This window comes from Macrobrachium rosenbergii, chromosome 15 (genome assembly GCF_040412425.1).
Source record: "Macrobrachium rosenbergii isolate ZJJX-2024 chromosome 15, ASM4041242v1, whole genome shotgun sequence".
Lineage (NCBI taxonomy): Eukaryota > Metazoa > Arthropoda > Malacostraca > Decapoda > Palaemonidae > Macrobrachium > Macrobrachium rosenbergii.
In genome coordinates this window covers 43,337,621-43,363,268 of record NC_089755.1, presented here as the reverse complement: position 1 = coordinate 43,363,268, position 25,648 = coordinate 43,337,621, and the positions used below count along the sequence as shown (strand labels likewise).

Sequence of the window (25,648 nt, the reverse complement as noted above, 5' to 3'; positions counted from 1 at the left end):
CCAACCAAAGCAACTTATGCAAAAAGAAAAGGAACAAACGCACCCCTTCCCAAAGCTTGAGATGAAATACTACTTATATGGTTCCATTGAGCATGCATGCTCAGGGTAAGTATCCAACTTGTGCCATCTAAGTTCTAACAGGTCTTCCCTCCACCTCTTACACATTTCTTCACAAACACCACATTACTCTCTGCACCCTCTGTTTCCAAACACTTTGGTCCTGGCCACTTTTTTCTCAATCATTTGGTTTGCATAGGTGAAGTAGCACAACAGAGATGAAATGAACAGCTAAAAATGAAGGGGAAGGTGGCCATGCAAAGAAACAGAAATGGATTTTCCCGGTTTGGAATAACAAAGGAATCCAAGGGGCCATTGCCACACTCTCATGACCTAGTGTAAATGATGCAGTAGTTACAGCACTTGGGATATTGAGACTTTAAGAACTGGTAAACGTCTGGAGATACATGGATACAAACACCAATCCTATGACACCTTATTGGATGATTTAAAGTAGTGTAAACATTCATCATTCTGTTGAAATCTCTAATGGATTTGATGCAAAATACTTTGGTATGGTCACAGCTTGCAGGCAGAATGATTTATGTACCACATTAACTTTGAAGTGTTTTTAATGTACTGTATACAGCATATTTTTAGCATTTGACACAAAATTCATCTTTAGCAAATTTTTGCCGATTTCTCATTTATTTGAAAATAATGTCCTGTTCAAATACAGTAGTGAATTTTGCATGAACTAAGAATTGTCTCAGGTCAATATTTTGTTGGAGATTAAGCTGGCCCAGTGACAGCATTGCTCTTGCTTCCACAATTAGTCTATAAATCAGGTTAGATTTAGTGTAACTTTCTTTCTATTCATGAACTTCCCTTGACTCCTGAAAACCAAGTCAATAACAAACATTAACACTTCCCATGTCCAGCAATAACTGACATTACCATCACTGCTCTCCCCAAGTTCAGCACCAATGACCATCGTTATGATGACAGGTAACCTTAAATGAAAATCAAATAAAATCGAAATCCATAGTTGTGATGCCATCCAACAGAAACCAATCAATCAATCTTGTCAAAGATAAAGATTCATCCCTGAAAGCCGTCACTACTTACATCTTCTGCAGACAGTCGAATTCAACTTTAGTTGCATGCAACGAAAGGATATACTGTATGACAAATGTAAATGTGTGATGTAAACTTTATACAGCCTGTACGAGGAAGGAGTTTTTCGTAAATTTACCAATTAAAGGAACAGCAAAAACTTGAGAACACTGAAACTCATCATACAGTAATACTATGAACTTTGTCGTCATGATTTATCTCCCAGAGAGTTACATGAAAAGCCCAGGTTGGAAACAGCAGGAAAGTCCTCTACATCAGAGGAGATCCAAATGCTAGCAAAGTGAGATAAGGAAGCAGAAAACATGTTACTGCCTCTAGAGTGAGTGACAAGGCATCACAATAATGCGCAGGAACCAAAAAAAGTGAGCAAGAGAGTGCATGTTGTGTCGGAATGTATAAAGGATTCTTCTATACCAGATTGGATAAGGCAGATAGCTCGACGAACCAAACAAAAATCTCGAATTTCTGAATAGATTTCCAAGCTGAACCACATTCATCTCCTTGAAATAGATAAAACATCCGGTGAGAGTTATATATTTTTTCATCAGATGTCTATATGGTAATGCATTGGTTTTCACTTTCAGCCTTTTTTTGTTCTTTTGGAGGGGGTGCCACCAAAGAGCCAGAGCCTTCATATTCTAAGCAAGTCTCTCAGGATGAGGTTGCTGCCATGACCATTTCTTGACCCAGCTGATGCTGGTACCCAACTGGATAGACTGATGGGTAGTAGGATGGGAATGGAACATGAACCTTGTAAACATAACCCCAGAACTATTACTTGAGATATATTGTAGTCATTATACTCATAAATATGTACTGTACTGTATATCCTAATAGTACTTGAGGCATTACCATGTGCAATGGAAGAAATTCTACCTCACGTTCAAAGACCCCATCATTAAAGAAATTTTGAAAGGTTTAATCTGTAACGCAAAAGCACAAGGAATAAAGTCCAGAATCATGTGTACAATAAAGAGCATCAGATTTTATAAGACTGATTGTAAACACCAAATCAGCAAAATAGAAAAGGGAGAGGTGGATGCACAGGAGATTTAAGGCTACTTGCCACTTCTACCTCTATAAACAAAATAAAAGCTGTTCATACTTGAGAAGTATAACAGCATTGCCAAATGAAAGTCAATCTTAGCCTTTTAATGTTGCTTGCTTTAGCAAGTTTTATTTTTAGCTTGACTTTAATTTCATCTTTTGTAAAAAACACAATACACAGTAACTGCAAAGTGGTGATGTATACTGTATTTTCATTCACTTTTACAAATCCTAAAATGAGTATACCGAGGGGGATAGACTTAAATGCTAGTGAAAATGATACAATCCTACCTCTTGCCTGCTGAATGGCTGACTAATGTTTTGCATGCTATATCCTTTAAATTTTGTGCTTCTTGACTACGTCTTGCATTCCTGCAGAGTCCTTACTGAGCAGTTGTAATATGCAGTAAGTGCACTCTTGAGAGAAGAGGGGTGGATTGAGGTAGGAGGGTAAAACTACATGATGTGGTTAGTGTAATAGATCTCAGCAGTTTGTGGAAAAGAAGCAACACATTTACCAAGGAGGGCTTTAAACAATCCTACTTTAAGAGCAGACCAAATTAGCTCAAATGAAACCAGTCTGTTTCAGGAATCTGTCTGAGATCAAATGAAAACAGTCTATTACAGCCAACTGTTTTAAGCCAGGTGAAACCAATCTGTCACTTTTCAAATTTATTATATCTCAATGTCTTTAATTACATGAAATCAATAAATGAAAGCCACCTGTACTAATGAAATGAGACCAATATACAGTATTACTGCAAACTGTAACTAATCTGTTTGAGCAAACTGTCCTAAACCACGTGAAACCAACTTAATATAGCGGCCAGTTTTAAACTGAGTGGAACTAATTTAGAATGAAAAACTTTTAAATTAAATGAAATTGATCTACTGCAAGTTTACAATTGGCATATTATCTAACGAGAACCAAGACTTCATCCCCCCAATTCTTGCTTAATAATTAAACTTTATACACACTTGCAGTGCACATTTTTATAATAAATTACTTTTGCTTGGACTGAAAATCCATTGTGTTAAAAAAAAGTCAAGGAATTGGCACTGCGCAAAACTCCAGACTCAGTTTTTCGCTAAGCGAAAAAGTCTGAGGTAAATTTTTCCCTTCATCAGCACTCAAGACCTGGTTTTGAGATTTAGTTTAATATAACAACTCAAAAAACTGAACAAATTTGAGTCTCTGTTACTGAATCTCATCTCATTTTCTTTAGTTAAATCAACTAGAGGTAGTATCTTACATACTGTGGGTAGTTATAGGACTTTCCTACACCTGTTGCCTATTTATTCAGATATGAGAAAATTAACACACCTGATATACCTGTGATCTCTAGATAGACAAATACAGAGTACCCAATACCCATGAAGAGGGGAAAGGAATCTTTTGAGTGCACTGGGAAATCACTGTGCCTCAGATGCTAATCAGTGACGGTTATGACAGTGGTTAGTGGTGGGTTGGGAGGTCAGTCTATTAGGAATTCATGGTTTTAACCTTTTACTTGACATTCAGTACGAAAAACTAGTGGAATGTTAATGCATTAAATGTGAAACTACACCACGAAAATACTGTAACAATTTGGGGCAATACGATAGGGAAGAAATTTATAGCATCATAAGCCTAACAAATTTATGAAATTTGTCAATTGGCAGGAAAGGGAAAAAGTTAATAATACCCTTATCCAAGTTGGAGGGTTAAATCTATAAAAAATAAATGACACTACAATAAATCACAAAGATATTAGCGCCATAAAGTGCTCTATGAATCAGTCTAACAATATATATAAACTTAGATTTGGGAAGAAAAATGTGTTTACTGAAATGTTCCCAGGAATTCAATACAGTAACCTATTCATAAAACATAAAGCTCATAATGAACGCAGGATTCTAAATTGTGGAAGTGATTTGGATGGCAGCATGAGAGGCCACCTACGGAAAAAGAAAGCCTGCTTTTGAATCTTCTTCCCTTGTCAATTCTGGTACTTTGTACAAAGGAATTACAGGTTAGCATATCAGCTGATCTATCAATTAAGGAAAAAATGTACAATTGGTCACAGTGACACAACTGAAATAAAATCCTATGTACCTGTAGTAGTGAGTGATGATCTAATCACCCATTGAACTATTGCTTATGAATCATTAAGCTCTCGATAAAAAGAAATTTTTAGTACCTGTACCTGAAGTTTTTATACTACTGTAATTGTCAGTATTTCTGGGCATTAAGTTGGGGGAGGGGAATAACTGTACTTACTATAAGGATCCAATAATAATTTAGCCTAGTCAGGGGACACAGTACAAAATGTGACAATCTTATAATGACAGGTCGAGCTCTTCAGGCTGTCTAGTGTTATTATTCACCAATCTGGCAGCACAATGACCAGAAATCAAAGCATAAAGAGCTTGGTTGCTAACCAAATGAAATCCTTTGATTCTACAAAAACATTTTGGAAGGATGATGAAATCATAGGAAACAGCATATTTCAAAAAATAATTATTTTCTTCAAGTTTTTCACAAACCAATTTCACTTTACATAAATTGTGAGACACTTTCCTGCCAGAATGGTGTCTTAATTATTCCAGTATCAAGACAGTTCATGAGCTATACAGTATTCTTTCTTTATCACCTTAACAATGCTTCCTTTACAAGTCACAAATCAGTTAAGAAGAATTTTCCTTCACCAAGACTACAAAACTAAAAGCAACATGCTGATATAAAAATATCAAATATTTTCATACGTACAAACAGTGGTACCAGTATAGGGCCACGAAAAATCTGGTGACATGAGCCATTTTCTGTTTAGTTTGCCAATAAAATCAGGATTTTATAACTCAATAATATTACTACAGAATGGCACTGCAAATACGTTTTAACTTTCAATTCACAGCTCATACAAGTCACAATCATGCTTACTTAACCCTTTTGATGTCTAAAATCCTTCCTAATGAACACTATTTTAAAACTAATCTTAGGAAATGTTTAAGTGTATTTTATTCTAAAACCAAATAAACTGCATTTCAAAATAATAAACAAAACATATTTCATCACTGTCAGAAAAGCAGCAAAAGGGTTCTATGAAAAAGGAGCATTAAACTAAAAGTGATGTCTCTCAATAACAATACTCCTAAATGACCCAAAATATTCTACATAACTGGCCACATATTCATTGGTAAACACTGCTTAAGGTTATTTGTTGCAAGAGTCTGGCAACACCAAAACCTTCCAAGAGGGAACGAGCAGTGCTAAACACAAGGAGCAAATTAATAATTTATCTAGTTTAAATATAGCCATTAATTGGAAATCATAACCCTCTGCTATCACACTCATGGAATATAAAATCCAAAATTCCATCATAAGACTTGAATTTATGTAGAAGACCAAATACAGTATTTAATTGCCTACAATTTAATGTAAAATTAGCACAATCTTCCTCAAAATTATGATGGTAATACAGGCACAACAGAATGCTATTTTGGCATATGCTAAGCATCTTGTGGTCATTAGCTATTTGCTACTATTCAAGCACCACTGTATGAATTTCACACTGTACAAAACAAATTGTTACTAAACAAAAGAAGCATCATTTCATGGCATTTTGTAAAGCAGTACAAAACAGAGAATATAATTTTCTCCTGAAGGCCAAAATAAATAAGAAATTGCATGTCCACCTATCTCAGGAAAATAAATCTTGTTTTGTCAATATGTGCTAGTCCTATTGTAATAATGGGTAAATATCACACATTGATTTACAAAGAATCATCACCACAATCTTACAATCCTTCTCCAAAGAGCAAAGTAACATGGTAAGTGTGAATGGTCAGATACTAATATATGATTATGAAAGGCAGCCACTGATAATTAATTCAACTGAGAGAAACTAACTTGATAAAGAATATTAAACAGCTTTGCATGGATTGCAACCAGTCAAGCATAGTCTACTTTAGCCATACTGACGGCCAGTGATGTAGCCCTTTCTTTAATTTTAGTACAGAAAATGACTTGCACTTGAAATAATGTCCTCTCAAGACTGGACAGCATTCTTAAGTTATTAGCAGTTTGTAATCAGTAACTGATACATAAACGCTAAAAATCAGCGTATGTACAAAGGAAGGAAAAATGAGTCAAAGGAAGAAGTCTTCTGTGCTCTATTCCTTGGAAAACACCTTAAATAAATATGAACAAAAACTTGACAACTGTTAGACTAGATCTTGTTATAAATGAGATGGCAAAGCGGTACTATTGGTGACCCATTTCAGTGTTCAAAGAACTAGCTGTCATGCAACCTAACTCAAGACTCACTGTGTGTGTATATAATATATATATATATATATATATATATATATATATATATATATATATATATATATAAACAGCTTTTAATATAAAAATTCCCAGACCATAAATATCATAGCCTGTGATAAGGGAGGGAGAAACTTATAATGAAAAATAACAAAATTCCTGACCATCTTTCTAACACAACTTTTTGTTTCTTAACATGTACTGTTGGTACACATCTTTCACATACTATAATGTAAACTAAGGTTACATGTAAACTTTATATATAAATTTATTGGAATTTGATTTAACATCAATGTAGAATTGTGCTTCTTTAATGTCAAGCTAGTGTATATCTTTTATATGCAATAACACAGTTTAAATGTGAATTTACCTTGTAATTTTGATCTAATATCAGTGTAGTGTTTATATAATTATATGTTCAGTGCTCAGCTACAGTATAACTTTCATCTATGATACTGTATAACTATTCTGGAATTGCTAACCTCAAAAGCACAGTACAGTGTTATAGAAAAGTCATGAGAAATTGTTAATTATTTCCCTAGTCATAAATTGTTACTTTCACATCTTGTTAATGCCTTGTCCCTGTTATGCCTGACAGCTTTGGCCTTCAGTATTCAGTAACCTTTCACTCGGAAGTAACATGCATACACACACACACAAATATAATATATACACCAATGGAATAGTTCCCAAATCTCGTTCCTTTCCTTAGTTTTAGCCAGGGCCTTTCTACAATACACACGTGGATCTCGAGAACTTTTTCCAAACTTTCAATCATACAGCTGTTCCTCTCCATTCAATGGAAAATACAGTAACTAAAGAATGAATTGTTAATCTCTCTATTAACAGTACCATCTCGAGGGTTCTTTGAATTCTTAGTTAAAATTCACTCCTGATTTCATGTACAGTACTGCATAATGGGAAAAGTACTAAAGCACTTACGTTCTCAATTTTCGTTAATCATTTTAAATGTAGTCTTCACTGAAATTGTCTAATACCTATCACTCAATGTGGCATACTACACATTCACTTAAAACCTTCCAGAAACATTCATGATTCGTGACTTGCAAGGAGGGGATAGAAGGTAGCAGGAAAAGCGTTCTCTTAGTCTGCTGCTCTTTGATACTTCAATTTCCTTTACAATGTCACCCTTGTATTACCTGAGTTTAAAATCACTGCACACAAACACAATATATATATATATATATATATATATATATATATATATATATATATATATATATATATATATATATATATATATATATATATATATATATATATGCTGACAAAAATGAGAAATTTGGTTGGTTTCTATACTAAACTTTTAAACCAAACTTTCATATTGCACATCAACAGTGATAACCATCATAAATCAAGACTGTGTTCAACCCACAATAAGAAAATAAGCATTACCAATTTTCATCCAAGCTGCTTTTGATATTTTCATAAGTTTCATACACTTGTTGCGCAATATTCACAGATACAGAAGAAGAAAGCAGGCCCAGTAAATCTTGCAAGTGGCTCACTACCCTTTGGGGGGTAACATGCAAATGAAATACTATGCTAAAGAGGATATAGTTATGAAATGGGTTTCTAAAATTTAGATACACTGAAGAAATAAAGTTTTTGGCAAAAACTCGGCCTTTTCCAAAATGGCTGATAGGGGTGAAGTGGTGTCTTTTCATATATAATGCTTCTTGCTTTCCAAAAGAAATTTACTACTGTATTAGGCAACCAGAACAGCCAGTCATAAATGAAAAAATAATATGCTAGCAATCATGATTTCCAACAAATGCATATAAGCAGCACTTCCTACAGAAATCTTACATTAGGATACAGTATAGTGCTGTGCTGAGTAAATATAGAAAGAAAATCTCATTCTTCAACCATTCAAAAAGCTACTTTCTGTTTTTTGGTTCCATACACCAACATGAGCGAGCAATGCTTTCTCGCTTCTGGACATCCACAATTTAAGACCTACTGAAGTTCCCAATTTTTCTCCACTTTCTTCAATCTTGTGCAATTTCTGCCTGAATTACATATGAAACACTGCTTTTTTGTTTATCCAAATTCGACCACTAATGTTCTGTGTGTCATGTGAGCTATTTTGCATGATGAAACTCTCGTGTCTTGAAATATCATGTGTAAAGATGCAGTTTATGAAATGCATAAGACAGTGAAACCAGACATACATTTTTGCTCCACAATATTTGGTTAACATCCCTGTGTGAAGATTTACGTATACTTGGAATGTTTTAAATCAAACTTTGAAGATGTAGATCAGTAATTACCATCAATATTCCTATGTTCTGTGCTATCAATTACATCCTAGAGTATATTTCACCTGTTAAATAAACTGTGGATCAATTGATAAAAGTTATGAATAAAAAGGACTATTAAAGATTGTATTCTGAGAAAGTAATTTGATTCCCATAATGAAAAGAAAGATAAATACTATAAATTAATGAACACTATATACAGTATAACTGTATATTACTTTTGAGAGGATCTCCTACATCATTGCTGGCTGCTAAATAATTATAATCTCCAAAACTATGTTGCTCTTTCTTTTGTCATTAGATTGCAGTTTATAAATTCAAAGGTGGAGAACTTGAACTCAAATGTTTTGAGTTACTTGTACCATGAACACAGATTAGTAACTAACCTCAACACAAAAAGAAACAGTACTGTACTACAAAAACACGAGGTACTGAAAATTCCAAGATAATGGTTCTGAACCCAAGAGTACTAACTGGAAAGCATGAAAAACAATATTGGGTAATATCAATGCAAAGAGAGAATTTTAGGGATAATTCACGTAAAACCATGGACAAATTTAAAACATAGGAAAATTGAGAGAAACTAAGGTTGTACAGTACATAACAGATGGCAACATTATGAAATACTGCAATCCTAATTGACTCCAACAAGGCAGATGTATTACAATCAGAAAGTATATCTTGACAAAATATCAGTAAAATTAGACTAAAATACCAGATGAATGAAAAACAAAATTAAAACCAATGCCTAATCATACTATGTAAATTTAAAAGCCCAATGACAATACTTTTATGCCTAAAATCATTTCAATGACTTTGAAACCACTTTTGAGAAAATAGGGAGGCCACAAAGGTAATACAAACACTATGGCGCCGATTTATGCTTACAAGCATGACTGCATCACCCAATCATTCAAAGCTTGTTACTGACTAATGCTATATCAAAAGATTTTCTAGTGTCAGTTCTTGAACCTTAATGAAAATTTGTAACAATTTTTCATGTATCAATCATATGATATATTTTTACAGTAGTTATATGGAAGTAAACATTGCAAATATTTTTCTAAAGAAGAGTTAAAGCAAAGGTAGGAAAAACCAAACGGTACAAAGTACCATGTGAATAAGCACGGCTTTGCCAAGAATTACATTTCAGCACATAGAGAAGAACGAAATTTCCACTGTACTGTACAGCATTTGTATAAAAGACTTCATTAGATTACCTGTAATGCTACATCCAATGTGACTTTGCCATCAATTATTTGGGTGACCCTGAGGGGAGACTAGCTAGCCTTCGAATGCTTATTAATGACAACATATATAAATAAACAAAATAATATAGTTATTCCAAAGACACAAGAGCACAAGTAAAGGATTCTATAATACATTATCACTAGAGGTAGTTCATCCTTCCTTGAATGCTGAGATCCCCAAATACAAACTGTAGTGAACTCAATTCAATTTAAGCTGAGATTATTGTGATATAATCCATCCTAAGGATACACCTATCTTCATGGGAGGGATCCTAAGGATACACCTATCTTTACGGGAGGGGATGGGGAATGGGCAATGCTTTGTACCCATCATAGGCACTGCTACATCCAGAACATTGGTATGCTGCAGCATTGAGTTACAACTTGGGTCTGCTAAGTACCAACCCAGCACTACACCACTGTACTTAAGGATAGGCCTTTTATTTCCTTTTCTCTTTAGATACTGTGTAATATATATATATATATATATATATATATATATATATATATATATATATATATATATATATATATATATATATATATATATATATATATATATATATATATATAAATTTTACTGTGAATACAGTCTTGACAGAAATAATTAAATTGACAGGATTCAGTTATTTCAAGTTCGTGACACATTGATGAGATTCTGTAGAAAGATATATATGGCATATCTTTATTATAATCTATGACAAAAAAATCATGTTTAGCTTTGTAAGAAACATGGATTTAAACATTCAGATGAAATATGGCAGCCAATCACTATCTTGACCAATATCTTTCATTAATTAAGTACAGTACATTATAATTTAATCATCTGAATCGATGTCTTTATAAAATAACAGTATACCCTGATATCTAATACTAATGAAATATATATCTAGTAAAAAATATAGGTGAAAGTATAACAAAATACAGCATCAGTAAGGATAACTGCCCCTCATGGTAATATTACATACAAAACACAATAATTGAAGAGAGAAAAAGCCAGATTTCCAGCATCTTATAGAAAACTACGACAGCATTTATGATAAAATATTGGAAAAAATTATGTAAACTCTATACATGAAAAAAAATTTCAAATATAACTGAAAATTACTTGGTAAATAGAATTGTAAAATACAATTATCATGTGATACTTAACATTGATTTGACACAAACTCATCCAAATGAACTGGTAGTGTAACAAACCAATAACCGATAATAACTAATTGATAAACCTGAGATGGATTTTTAAACCTTATCCATGTTATTTTCATCAGTTACTTTCAACTTGTATTTTCCACTGCACTGCCTTGGAAGCTCATAGCATAAATTATTCCCTCATAAAATACCTATAGCACCATGAAGAAGTCTCACATAAAAAGGTAAAAATATGACATTCTCTACATTTGACCTGGGCCCAATGCACACATTCCAAACATCCAATGCCATGCGGGGGATTCACTTCCTTAGTCAACATCACAGATTCTCTAGTGCTTATTGACAGTTTGTGACAGAACAGCTGCCTTTGACAACACCTTGATTTAGAACTGCATACAGTTTCCTCATTCTTAACAGTTTTAAATGCTTTATATTTCCAGTACCTTGATGAATAAATTTGCCTTCATATTACTATTTTCCTAAACACTTCTTTGTTTGTGGAGAAGAAATTTACATCCTCTTATAACCTCAGTTCCAAACTTTTTATCAGTATACTGTAAGTAGGTTAGTTTTTGAGAAATAATAATGACCGACAGGTGGAAAATAATAAAGCCATGGCAAAAACAGAATGCACAAGTAAAACTTTAGGTAGATGGTTAACAAGAAATAGTGAATGACAATACTTAAAAAATAATCATTTTTCAAAACATGGAAATCAAGGTCTTTCAGATTCGAACATTTTGAATATTACTGCACAGACTTCTGATAAGTGAAACAGAGGTTAAATAAAAAGTTTTCTTTTAGAGTACAAATTCTTACATTTGTTTGAATATAAGTTCTGATATTTATTTACAAAAGAATAATTTGATTAATTGACGTACATGACTAAGAAACCAGGTACTTCACAGTTGGGTATCTTTAATCAGTATCTCATAGCCTGTAAAATATTACAAAATTTAGTTATACGTCTTAATCATCCAAATTTCACAATAAAAATGATGTAAAGTGTATCATTACTTCAACCCTAATAATTTTAGATGACTGCTATAAGTAATGAACAGAATGATTAAGAATGGAGTGATGAATACAAAACCCAGATTTGGTCAGAATGATTAAAGAAAAAAAAATTAAAAGTTGGTAAAAAAAAAAAGCATGAGGATGATTTACATCCCAAGAAAAAGACTGACAAAACTGAAGGAGTTATATTTTTATCCATGAGCAGCGTGGCTGGGCTCACTGTACTTAAGGATTTGAACAGTTTACCACAGTTTCATTTTTTAACAATTGCCAATCACACTGCACTCTCAGCCTCATACATACATACCATGTCTGATGCATTCTTGCAAAATGACTGCTTAGCAGCTAGGGTGGAAGGATTATCACCTGCCAACATGGCAGAACAATAAGTTACAGGAAGTCTTACAAAACCTAAAATATACCTGGCAGTGGAATAACAGTGAGTGTTACCTACAATACTATACTCCACATGGGGACCAGCCAAGCCTGGAGATATGCACACACCTGTAATATGAATTTATGTGAAAATATTGTGTATTCCTGTGTGTGTGTGTGTGTGTGTGTGTGAGTGTGCTTTTTTTAAAAGGCAAGGTTGATAGTGGGTGAAGGGTACTTGTGTCACTTGTCTCAAAACTGTTGGATTCATAATGAGTGATTCCACCTCCAAGGCCCATGACACCTTCCCCATCACACCTTCATTGACCAGTTTTGCTCCCATCCAGTCACAGGGAACCTACTAAGTTTAATCATTACACAATATGAAATCACAATTTTTATATATTTATAATTAAGGAGTAATAAAAAGCTATATTTTGCAGTGTTCCCTGAGTCTCTGGTCTGCCTCACTTATCATCATCTACAGGATGCCCAGCCACACTCCCTCAGCCATCGCCGCCATGCACCACACTCCATCACCTGTCTAATGAGAGAGAGAGAGAGAGAGAGAGAGAGAGAGAGAGAGAGAGAGAGAGAGAGAGAGAGAGAGAGAGAGAGAGAGAGAGAGAGGAACAAAGCAAAGGAAAGAGGAACGAAGTAAGAGAGAGAGAGAGAGAGAGAGAGAGAGAGAGAGAGAGAGAGAGAGAGAGAGAGAGAGAGAGAGAAAGGCCTATCACATATGGGACTTGGCCCTGGAAATGCTGCTGCACCACTCAACAATACACTGTATGGACCACACCAGCTGTCAGCAGAGCAAAATTTATATTCAACAAAAGAGAGGAAATTCTGTCCTGCTGCTCAGCCAATGTGGCACTGGTCCTTGGGACCCCAGGCACTGGTGAATCCATCATCATCATCATCCACCACCACGAGAGCGGCTGGTCCCAACTGCTATGGTCCTTGCATGCATCGGCCCCATTCGGCAAGCCCAGAATGCATGCTTCCTGCCTCTTACATGCACCAGTCCCATCTGGCGAAAAAGAGCCCTGGTGCATGCTGCTTGCCTCTCTTGTATGTACATGAAATGTATCAGAACAGACCAAGGATTGGCCATCCTGACACAGCCCTGTACGCATACATGCTGGCAGCTGACAATGCACAGGTGAAAGCCTGAGCATTGGCCCAATATTACTGAGCACCAAGACACCTGCTGGCTTTAGCACTGTATCATGTGTCACTTATCACATCCCAGGGGATATAACAACTTTCATTACAACAAGTATATCTTAAGTGATATAAAGTATGTTTGAAAGACTAAGTAAACGCCTTGGTGGTCATATTTTCCCACTGTTTGTCCTTTGTTCTGAAGGTCTACTAACACTTCTACATACGGTGGGATTTTCTATCACCTCACTATATAGTGGCGGAAGCTCATGGTCCGCAGGTGCACTGCAGCCTGACTGAGAGGATTGTTCATACAGATGTGGTGGGTCCCCCGGTACACCCATACCACTACCAAGTGTTCCCTGGGATGTCCCTGACCCACTAGGGTAATTGGGACTGTGAGAGGATCCACATGGCACTGACACTGTGGTAATGTCCGCCCACGTACTGGCTGCTGGGCAATATTGGTCTTGAGAAGACAAAAGGGTACCAGTACTCAACACTCCCTGATGTCGATTTGCCCTCCGGCCCCCATCTTGAGGAGACTGGGGTACTCTTTCGTTCTTTGGTGAGGTGAATGGAGCGATACAATTGGATAATAAGCTTGGAGACCCCTTTTGTCCAAATCCCAGGGTCTTACGTACCCTTCTAGGCGATCCCCTACTTGATTCATCACCACTACCCCAACTTGGCCAAGAAGAAGACGGCGACGACGACGAAGATGAAGCTGCTGATCCAGCAGGATCCAATGGTGCTGAATAATGATTATGGTGATGCTGCTGCTGCTGCTGTTGATGAGGATGCATTCCACTTGGCACCACGTCCCACTCTCGATTAAGCATTCCCATAGAATACGATCGAGGAGGTACATCAAAGAGTGTTTTATTAGGGGGTGGCTTGATGTACTCACGAGTTGTTTCTGCTTCCTGAAAATATATATCCAAGTTAAGTGGTTTAAAGCAATGGAATTTTGTACACACACACACACACACACACACATAATATATATATATATATATATATATATATATATATATATATATATATATATATATATATATATATACATATATACATACATATTACATACACAGCATATAATTCTCAAAGATGTCTTGGATATAAAGACTAAAACCAGTCACTTGTGATATATATATATATATATATATATATAGTGAGAGAAAGATATAGGTATATATATATATATATATATATATATATATATATATACAATTATATATATATATATATATATATATATATATATATATATATATATATATATATATACAATTATATATATATATATATATATATATATATATATATATATATATATATATATATATATATATGTGTATGTGTATAAACACAATCTCTTTTCATATTAATAGATGATATATATCACAAATATATAATTACATTTTGAATCTATTATTGTGGATCCCTGCTAAATGCTCCACAAGCAAACATGTATTTTTCAACATATGGGCATCCATGTGCACACACAGTCATATATTCATACACTTTCTATCAGGAATTGATGTATTCTGCTTTTGTAAACTAGTATATGAAATGTCAAAACGTGCGAGTGATATTAATAATCAGTAACTAAAAGACAAAAAATAAATAACCTTCACCACTGTGTATGATTTCTAAATGGAATTCCAGACATCCACTTCAGAGAAACCATTTCTAAAACATCAGCAAAACGGTTAAAAACCTGAAACGTCTAGAGTGTTCTTTAAAGCTTTTTTTGGCAAGACCTATCTAGAGAGAGAGGGCAAGAGGAGACATACTTACCTGCGAATCCGAGGTAGGAGCAAAGGGCTTCATATTGGGTATAGTGCATCTCCTCTCCTCTCCATCGGGTCGGCGCACCTGATGGGGTAGGCCAAGGGCAAAATCCTGCTGAACGCTCTGATAACGGGTGGCCCGGTCCCGGGCGGCAGCCATGGCCTCTCCAACGCTTCCACTCATGCCCTCGCACACATACAACACCTGTGGGCACAGAGGACGAAAACAATGGACGTTAGGATGCTGGTATCATCGACAGCAACGATAAAGCGAGAGCGAGGGAGTGGCATTATGCAGAGAGGAGGAGGCAAGCACCAGCTACATACATAAGGGTGAATCCGGAAATTTCGTCGTGAACCTTCTCACGAGATATGCCTGAGTTACTGAAAAGCTGCTTCTTGTTGAATAACAAACAGATGGATTGCGTTCAGTGACCCCTGATGTTATTTTTTGAGAGTAAAGAAGCAAAAAGAGAAGAGAACACCTAATGCATGTGTGGCTTGGTAAAGGAAAGCCCTTCATGTGTTGTTATAAGTCAACGTTGGTGATTGTTTTAACTTGTCCCTGGATGCAAAGCCCCTAATATCTGCAATGATTTAGGTAAGTATGCAAATACGTTAAATGCACCACTGACCCTGTCTGAGAATCCACATTCTGTGTAACATTAAACTTATGGGGACTATGAAGAACAGACCGGTTCTTTAGGGATGGTTAAAATAAGGCCATTTTCTTGTATGAAAATCTTGGTATATTGACATAAATATACACGTATAATCCGTAAGCATTTCGAGCCGTACTGTCAGAACCGACAGTACTCCTGGTAATGCTCAAGAATTTTCAAGTGTATTTATGGCAGTATACCACGATTTTCATACAAGACAATGGTCTTATTTTCTCATCTCTAAAGAACGGAATTGCTATTCATAGTCTCCATAAGTTTACTGTTACACAGGATGTCGATTCTTAGACAAGGTCAGTGATGCATTTATGAACGCAATACGCATGCAGTATGTAACATACTTACATGGCTAATAATTGCAGATAACTGAGGCTCTGCATCCATCGACAATTTTAAAACAATAAACCAGCGGTGACTTAAAATAACACACCTAGGGCTTTATTTAACAAGTCACACATACATTAGGTTTTTTCTTCTCTTTACTTCATTTAATCTAAAAAAAAATCAAGAGGCAATGTCCTAAAAACCAACTTGTATTCAAATGATTTTAAGTTCAAAATAAAGGCAACGCGACGGACAAAACCTAATAAAATTTTCTAGACCAGATAGAATTTTACATGAAACCTACATCCTGAAAAAAATAGTTCATGATAAAGGTAAATTTTCCACGAAGAATTAGGATTAAGAAATTATACATACATGTGTACAAGTAGTATTAACAGATGTTCGTTACCAAGTTAGAAATTAGGGCCATAATAATTCAGCAATAAATATCACGCATACACACGGAAAAGTTGATAAAGGAAACTCATGATCTAAAATATAAAACATTTTTAAGCTGAAAGAGAAAAATATAAATTATGCATATTTCTTCATACGTTTTTTAGCGTTAAAAACAAATACCTTGTGTTTTGTGGAATCAATCAATTAATTAATATATATGCATAAATATATATATATATATATATATATATATATATATATATATATATATATATATATATATATTATATATACATATACACTATATATATATATTTAAAATGTATATGTAAAGAGAGAGAAAGAGAGAGATATAAGCGAATGTCATGCGCGGGGAGGGGGAGAGAAGGAGGAGCAGAGGGAGAGGGAGGAGGAAGAGGGGTACTACTCCACGCAAGGAAAATAAATCTCGACAAAACTGCTATTCTCCCTTCCCTAATCTGAAGCACTCCAGCGATGTTAAAAGGTTGATGCTCGAATGAAAGAAAGAAAGAAAGAAAAAAAAAAGATTACAGGAAGAGATATACCAATACAGACACTCGAGAAGTGAGAGGAAAAGACAACTACCAACCCAAACTAGAGAAGGAGAAGGGGTTGGAGGACCGGAGGGGGGGGGATGAGAGGGGAGGGGGAAGGTGAAGAAAAAGGAGGGAGTGCACATAAAGCCCGAAGCGGTGCAAGAGTACTTCCAGACTCCCTCACCTGTCCACCCGACGACCCTCAACACCCCCAACCCCCTCCCCTTCTCCATCCTCCCCGGCCCGAACAAACCTGCTCGCTTTTCCCTCAGTCCCGACATGGTTTGCAAGAATAGGCTGTTTATTAAGTACCTGCCATGCGGCCGGCACCGTCAAACCTTGTCTGTCATCTTGGTTAGCAACCGGCTAAACGTCAATGTGAGGTAGATTATTATTATTATTATTATTATTATTATTATTATTATTATTATTATTATTATTATTATTCAGAAGATGCACCCTATTCATATGGAACAAGCTCACGGGGGGGCCACTGAACTGAAGTTCAAGCTTCCAGAGAATATTGTGGTGTTCATTAGAAAGAAATACCAGAAGATGATAGGGAATACAGAAAGCAGAGATCAGTTGTTAGAAAAGAAAAAATAAATTTGCAAATTTATATAGATAAAAATATAAGTAAATTATTACAATACGAGGAAAATTGATTTAGGGTAGTAATGCACTGCATCTTCGCTTGAACTATTGGAAATCCAACCGCACAACATCCTCAGGGAAACAGTAGAGAGATTTCTTTCTACAAGCAACTGCCACCAAAGATTCCTCTGAGGCTAAATAGTGTTTTTTCCACAATTAAATAACACACGATGTCCCGGAACTGTTTTGCATAATATATTCTATTCCTGGAACTTTTTTTTTAAAATTTATATTACAGCTCAATACCGAGCTTCTGACAAAATGCGATGCTTCCATTTCCTAAATATTTATATAATAATAACTTGTATTTCACATAAGGAAAAAAAATAAAAATTATAACAACAGACGACCTGACCACACTAAAGTCTAGGCAACATGATCGCCTTAATTTTAGTTTAGAAAAAATATGATGGGAAAAATTGATATAATAACGGCACGATCTGATAACACATCTTCTGTGTATGGACATAATGACAACAAAGGTGAAATGGAAAAATATTAACTATAAATGCCACTATAAATGATAAAACCAACGGGCTTCAACCAAATTAAGGATCAATCGCGACTGATTCATCTAATAAACGCAAATTGACGTTCTTATGATGAACATGTTTATATCAAGCAGGAAGTGAATCGTTTAGGCTTGAAAGTAAATGATATATTAAGATAAACAAAATTTGTTCATAATACATCCTCATCTACACAATACTTTCTAATACTTTCACACCTTACAGAAATTGGTTACTTATCAGAAAACCAATTTCCTCTACATCTGGTAAAAAAAAAAAAAAAAACCTGAAAAATTGGTTATCTGTCAAAAAACCAATTTCCTCACCTAAAACCACCTGTCGTTGCAATTATAAAGGTCATCGACACCGAGGCTTTTATCAGAGGGGGATGAAGTAAGCACTGCAGGAGACTTATCAATCATACCGCAAGCAAAGACCCAAGATCACCCACCGAGGGGGATGACAAAGAAGAAAAGTCAGACGGAAGAAAATTCCAAAGTTTTAAATTCATTCCTAAAGCTGACCTAAATTCACCCCTAAAGTTGACCTAAATTCATCCCTAAGGTTGACCTAAATTCATTCCTAAAGTTGACTTAAATTTTATCCCTAAAGTTTATCTAAACTCATTCCTAAAGTTGACCTAAATTCATTCCTAAAGTTGACCTTAACTTAATCCTAAAGTTGATCTAAATTTTATCCCTAAAGCTGGTCTAAACTCATTCCTAAAGCTGAACTAAATTCATCCCTAAAGTTGACCTAAATTCATCCCTAAAGTTGACCTAAATTCATCCCTAAAGACCTAAATTTTATCACAAAAACTGATCTAAACTCATTCCTAAAGCTGACCTAAATTCATCCTTAAAGTTGACCTAAGTTTGTCCCTAAAGTTAACCTAAATTCATTTCAGAAGGTGAGACGTCAATAACTTAGATGTTGTGACGCCAGTTTTAGTAACCATTAATCAATCAGATTTCCTGAAGTCATTCCTCCAAGGAATAACCGTCAAATATGGATGTGAACCCACAAGGCATCAAAACTAACAGCAACAATATCCTTATGAAAATATTTATTTATTTTTGTTATAACTACTTCCAGACAAGGGAGAGAGAGAGAGAGAGAGAGAGAGAGAGAGAGAGAGAGAGAGAGAGAGAGAGAGAGAGAGAGAGAGAGAGAGATTATTTTATGATTATCGGATCATGGATGATGCTAGTATTAAAAAAAATATTTTAAGCATTCTTACACCAGGTAGCAATGTCAACTGTAGCATAATAATAATAATAATAATAATAATAATAATAATAATAATAATAATAATAATAATAATTATTATTATTATTATTATTATTTTATTATTATTATTACTCATACCGTGTGTGCATTCTAATGGAGGAATGAGCAAACTCATTCTTAAGAATAAGAACACTCTTAATCAAATAGCATAAAAGATCATTTTTATAATGAAATAAAATATAGAATAATAGACGACCGAATATGAGAGCAATTCGGCGTCAATGACCTTGGCAGTCGTGACGCCAGATAAGCCTTTAATCAACGTGTTATCAATTCTTTTATCTGTATTTTAGTTCATCATTATTCGTCTGAGTTTAATGGACTTTCGTTTATTATATATAAATGTGAAGACGAATAACAATAATAATATTAGCAATTGGCCTCATAGCTGCGTAGTGGTCGTGACACTCGCCTCACTAACGAGGTCAGGTCGATTCCACGTGGAATCGGGCGCGCTTCTGCTGACCCAAGCAATGAATTCAGTTTCTAGATTGAAATTGTTCTTAAAACGAAAAACAATATTAAAAACGTTAAATTTTTACATATATTTAAGCACGAAAATACCTACTTTGAGGATGATAATAAAACTTTCAACTTCCTGATCCCGCCTAAAATAACTAAAGAATGATTTTTTCAACGTTAAAGAATATGCTGTGAACAGTAGTATGCTTCTGAGTTGATGGTAAATAGCCACCGATAAAACTGAAGCTAATCGTGACTGGCGGAAGCTCATGTTGCAACGGCATCGGTTGCAGGTATTTACAGTCACCAAAAAAAAGAATAAAAAAGACTATTGCTATTCATCTTTGTACTTCAACATTCCCCAATATTCACGCTCAAAAACAAATCCTTCGGACCTGCAATAGGAGTTTACACATGTGAAGACTCTCTCTCTCTCTCTCTCTCTCTCTCTCTCTCTCTCTCTCTGGTATCGAGGAGGAGTCACTATGGCAACCTACTCCCATGTTCTTCACTTGAAATCTCTCTAGTCACCCCATCAATAACTTACGGTATGGGTTTAATTACCCGACTGGCTGCAGGTTTAGATTACTATGTGTACACACATTCACAAACACGCACATTCAAACATAACTACACATCCTTACTCATACATACGCACCAGTTATGCGTCACGTTCCTCAGCCTCTGAGGTATTTCGTATATAAATGAAGAGGAGGAAGAACTGTTATGGGAAAGGAAGTATTCTCTCTCTCTCTCTCTCTCTCTCTCTCTCTCTCTCTCTCTCTCTCTCTCTCTCTGAGTCAAGAAACGTCAGGGAAACCTGTGAAAACGAACCCAAGGAACGGACGCTAGGTGTCTGGGGAAGGTAATGCTGTAAAATCCCCCCCCCCCCTCTCTCTCTCTCTCCGTTTGTATGGGAGAAAAATAGAGAAAACTTCGTGTGTAGAAAAGATGATTACAACGTTACCATAAAAATGACAACGTAAAAACATTACAACACATTGACGCATGAATTTAAAACAAAAGATGAAAAGTAAATTCATAAATCACAAGAGCACATTCATTTTTTCAATTAAAAAGTCAGCAAATCGAAAACAGTCCTGCCAGCGTTTTTTTTTAATAATCAGTTGCTGAATGAACTGGCATCATTTTAACTAAAGTATTTCAACAGATTATGGAATGTAGTAAAGCAGCGTCCCCGTACGAATCCCATGTATAAGAAAAAAGGAAAACATATACACACACATATATATACATATACACACATATATATATATATATATATATATATATATATATATATATATATATATATATATATATATATATATATATATATATATATATATATATATATATACGGTATATGTAGTCCAAGGCACTATGATACAACAAACAAACCACCTATAGCATTAAGAAACAAGACATACAAAAAGGGGCTGGAATACGTAACACACCATCTGTCAGAACCACAAGGGACCAAGACGCTGATTCCAACTGGAATGAATCCGGTCGTAACATGAAAGTAAAGGACAGTAGCAGATGACAGATGTATAATATAAGCAAAAATGTCAGCAGAAGAGGGGCAGTGCAGTTTATCAAAGGTAAACCCTGGTGACATTTCACGAAGATGCTGAATGAAGCAGAAATTGATTGATTTCTTCAAGATGTACCAAATATCTGAAAGGTTACACTAGATAATTCTGAATGTCTGAAGGGTAGCACGATATATTCTGAATGTCTCAAGGGTAATGCAGTTTATTCAGAAAGACTGAAGGGTAATGCACTGTATTCTGAATGTCTGACGGGTAGCACAGTTCATTCAGAATGCCCGAAGGGTAACGCAATGCATTCAGAATGTCTGGAGGGTAATGCAATGTATTTTGAATGTATGGCTGGTAATGAAATGTATCCAGAATGTCTGAGGGGTAACACAATGTGTTCTGAATGTCTGAAGGGTAATGGAATGCATTCTGAATGTCTGAAAGGTAACACGCTTTTAGAATGTCTGAAGGGTAATGCAATGTGTTCTGAATGTCTGAAGGGTAACACAATGCATTCTGAACGTATGACGAGTAAAAAATAATATTTTCAATGCTTGTCTGGTGGCAAAATACACTGAATGTCTGAACGGTAGCCTAGGTATCTCAAAATACTCATAATGTCTGAGAAAGTGTAGAAAATGATGACACATCGACTAATGGAAATATTGGCTAATGAACGACAATGAAATCGATTAGGAAATATAAATAATCAAGAAGCTCTTCTCATGAATTAAGGTACGTGCTCTTTTACGGGCTTTCAAGATTCTCTGGCCTATTTTTACTTTTGAGAAACGAGAAAAATATAACTTCAACAATAAAACAATAAATGTGAAGAGAAATCACGTCATGCGCGCTGCTAAGTATAGCAGACCACTGAGCTGATTAACAGCTCTCCTAGGGCTGGCCCGAAGGATTAGACTTATTTTACGTGGCTAAGAACCAATTGGTTATTTAGCAACGGGACCTACACCTTATTGTGGAATCCGAACCACATTATGGCGAGAAATGAATTTCTATCACCAAAAATAAATTCCTGAAGAAGCCGGCCGGGGAATCGAACTCCGGCCCAGCGAGTGCCAGTCCGCAGCTCTACCGACTCACCCAACGAAGAGCTACGGACAACGAAAGCAAGACTTATAAGTGTTATTAAGGACACTGAAATCATGACTGTTGTTAAGGATAATAATTAGTGCTATCAAAGTCAGTCAAGATATGGGAGCTATTAGTGCAATCAAATAATAAGGCAATCAAATAATAAGTGTTATTAAGGACACTGAAATCACGAGGGCAATTTAGGGCAATCAAGTCATGAGTGCAATTAAGGACAATGGAATCCTGATTTAGTTATTGAAGAAAATTAAATTGATTTAGTAAGATATTAAAAATTAATAAATGATAACGTACAAGGAAGGGGCTATCGGAGGGTAGCGAAATGCCCTGATCCAGTGCCCATCCAACAGAAAAATAAGGACAAGGAAATAGAGAGAAATGCAGTGCACAGAAGGGATGCTTTCCCCGACGAGATGCTGGTGAGGCTTGTTTGTCTAATAAGTTTCTTATAGGTGTGTTATAATTTAGAAGCAATAGGAATAACCGGTAAAAGTAACTTTATTAAGAATGTAACGAGAACAGGCATTTAGTGTGTGTGTGTGTATACACACATACGTACACACATATATTACATATATCACACGCCCATACACACCCTAGCATGGTGCTGCTCCAAGAAAATAGACAAACATTGTTGGTTTAACGTTATTTTTAACGTTAAACCAACAATTATATATATATATATATATATATATATATATATATACACATATATATATATATATATATATATAAATCTGTCAGTAGTGTATTCCAAAAAAGTATAATGCTTTATGCTCAATCCAACAGTTACATAACTCTCACCACTTAGCGGCAAAAGAATATTATAAGTCATCAACATTATTATGAAAAAGATTACTAACGGCCTGACTCAAATTAAGCTGAATGACAGAATAATGAGCTTACGTTTTTCAATTCCTTATGCATTATACATAATATTAAAATAATAACCACAATCAACATTATACGACTTGTGAGTGACGTCAGTAAAATAATTTTGGATCGAAACCAAAAACCGCTACCACACACCTGTGCTAAGGATTTAGACTGCCACATATTGCCCGGGAGACTATACAGTTTACCTTTAGTCTAGACTGCGTACACGACAGTACGAACTGCAGCCTGCTTGCCACTTCCGTTGTTATATATATATATATATATATATATATATATATATATATATATATATATATATATATATATATATATATATATAATGTGTATGGTAAATTTTACTCACTATGACTGTGTACGAGTCATCCGGAAAACATCTTTATTGTTATTTGTTAGTACCTAAGGCAAGAAAATACAACCTATAAAAGTCTGACACTCATGCGTGCAGTATATTTCAACAGCTAAAGCATAAAAACCGTGAAGGAACCACAAGCCCTTAGCTAACACTAAAACGATGAGGTCGAGAAATGCTTCACAAAGCTGGAATAAATATAAAACTTCTTGTTAGAAATTACGACACTTGAGGGAAATTTCGCTTAAGTATTAATAGGAGTATGGTAATTACCTTCTTTAATACCAAGAAAATTACGGAATATTTATTCGAAGGATCATGATAAACACCTAAAATTCTCTTAAAGAACCGTGATGAATAAGGGAAATTAATCAATGAGTAGTTTGCTTTACTAGGATTTTATACCTTAAAACATATACCCATTGGAAACATATTTTTTTTTTATTGTTTTAATTTTGCTTGCATTTTTTCAAGCAACTGTCCGTAGTCTGCTAAAATAAAAAAAGTAGCATATTATTGCTGAGTCAGCATGTCACAAAACGAACCTTGAAAAATAAAAAAGAAAAGCAATTTCTTTCATCCTTACGGAAGTGGACTTCTTAAATAACACTGCATTAGATCTATAATAAAAGTTAAAAGTTATAACAGAGTTAAAATAAAGGATTTATCATAACTCTACGAAATCTTTAATATTATTCACCCCAAAGTTCCTGCCTAGATTAACCTTTCATAGCTCTAGCTAACGTTCATGAATGCTTAACCGTTTGCTAATATTAGCCTTATCATACTGTAAACCATATTGGTACGGAGCGAAATTTCTACTGTAATCCTCTTTGAAATTTTTTTTTTTTCAAGAGTTGCTAGTTTGGGGAGAAGGAACCATTTAGGCCTCTTCCAGAGAAAGCAATGACAATCCAGTTTAGACTCTCGGGGCATACCGAAAGCAGTCAATGACACATGACTTTTCTTAATTTTACACAATTTATGCAGTACTTTTTTTTTTTTTTCAAATGTTCGGATGGTAGAAAGCAGGTGGGGAGGCTATAGTATAATATGTTAAGTTCTGTCACAAGTGAAAGCCACTTTTTAATGTCGCAATTTCTCACAACTGTCAAGAACATGGTGGCGGTTCCTTTCACTTGCTATAAGTTCTTGTGACGATTCATCAATCCCAAAATTAAGTTTTGTTGTATGTGAACTCCCTGGTCTATTTCCTTAAATATTTACTTCCATTTTAAAATTAGGTGTATCAAAATTATATTTTTTTCAATATTCCTGTCACTTTTTTTTCCATGGCAGAAGTATAAAGAAGCCCTGCTCCCCCACTCTCAAAAAAAAAAAAAAAAAAAC

General features: G+C 35.0%; 1 protein-coding gene across 8 annotated transcripts in view; it reads right to left on the bottom strand.

Moving 5' to 3' along the window:
- Positions 1-10,690: 10,690 nt before the first annotated feature.
- LOC136846600 (uncharacterized) overlaps positions 10,691-25,648 on the bottom strand; it is a 729,131-nt gene continuing 714,173 nt past the window's right edge. For all 8 annotated transcript variants that reach the window (XM_067117483.1, XM_067117482.1, XM_067117484.1 and 5 more), the window contains 2 exons: positions 15,531-15,728; positions 10,691-14,653 (listed from right to left, as the gene is read on the bottom strand). In XM_067117483.1, coding sequence (XP_066973584.1) covers positions 13,898-14,653; positions 15,531-15,728 — 954 coding nt within the window. In that variant the 3' untranslated portion in view covers positions 10,691-13,897. The remainder of the gene's footprint in view (positions 14,654-15,530; positions 15,729-25,648) is intronic.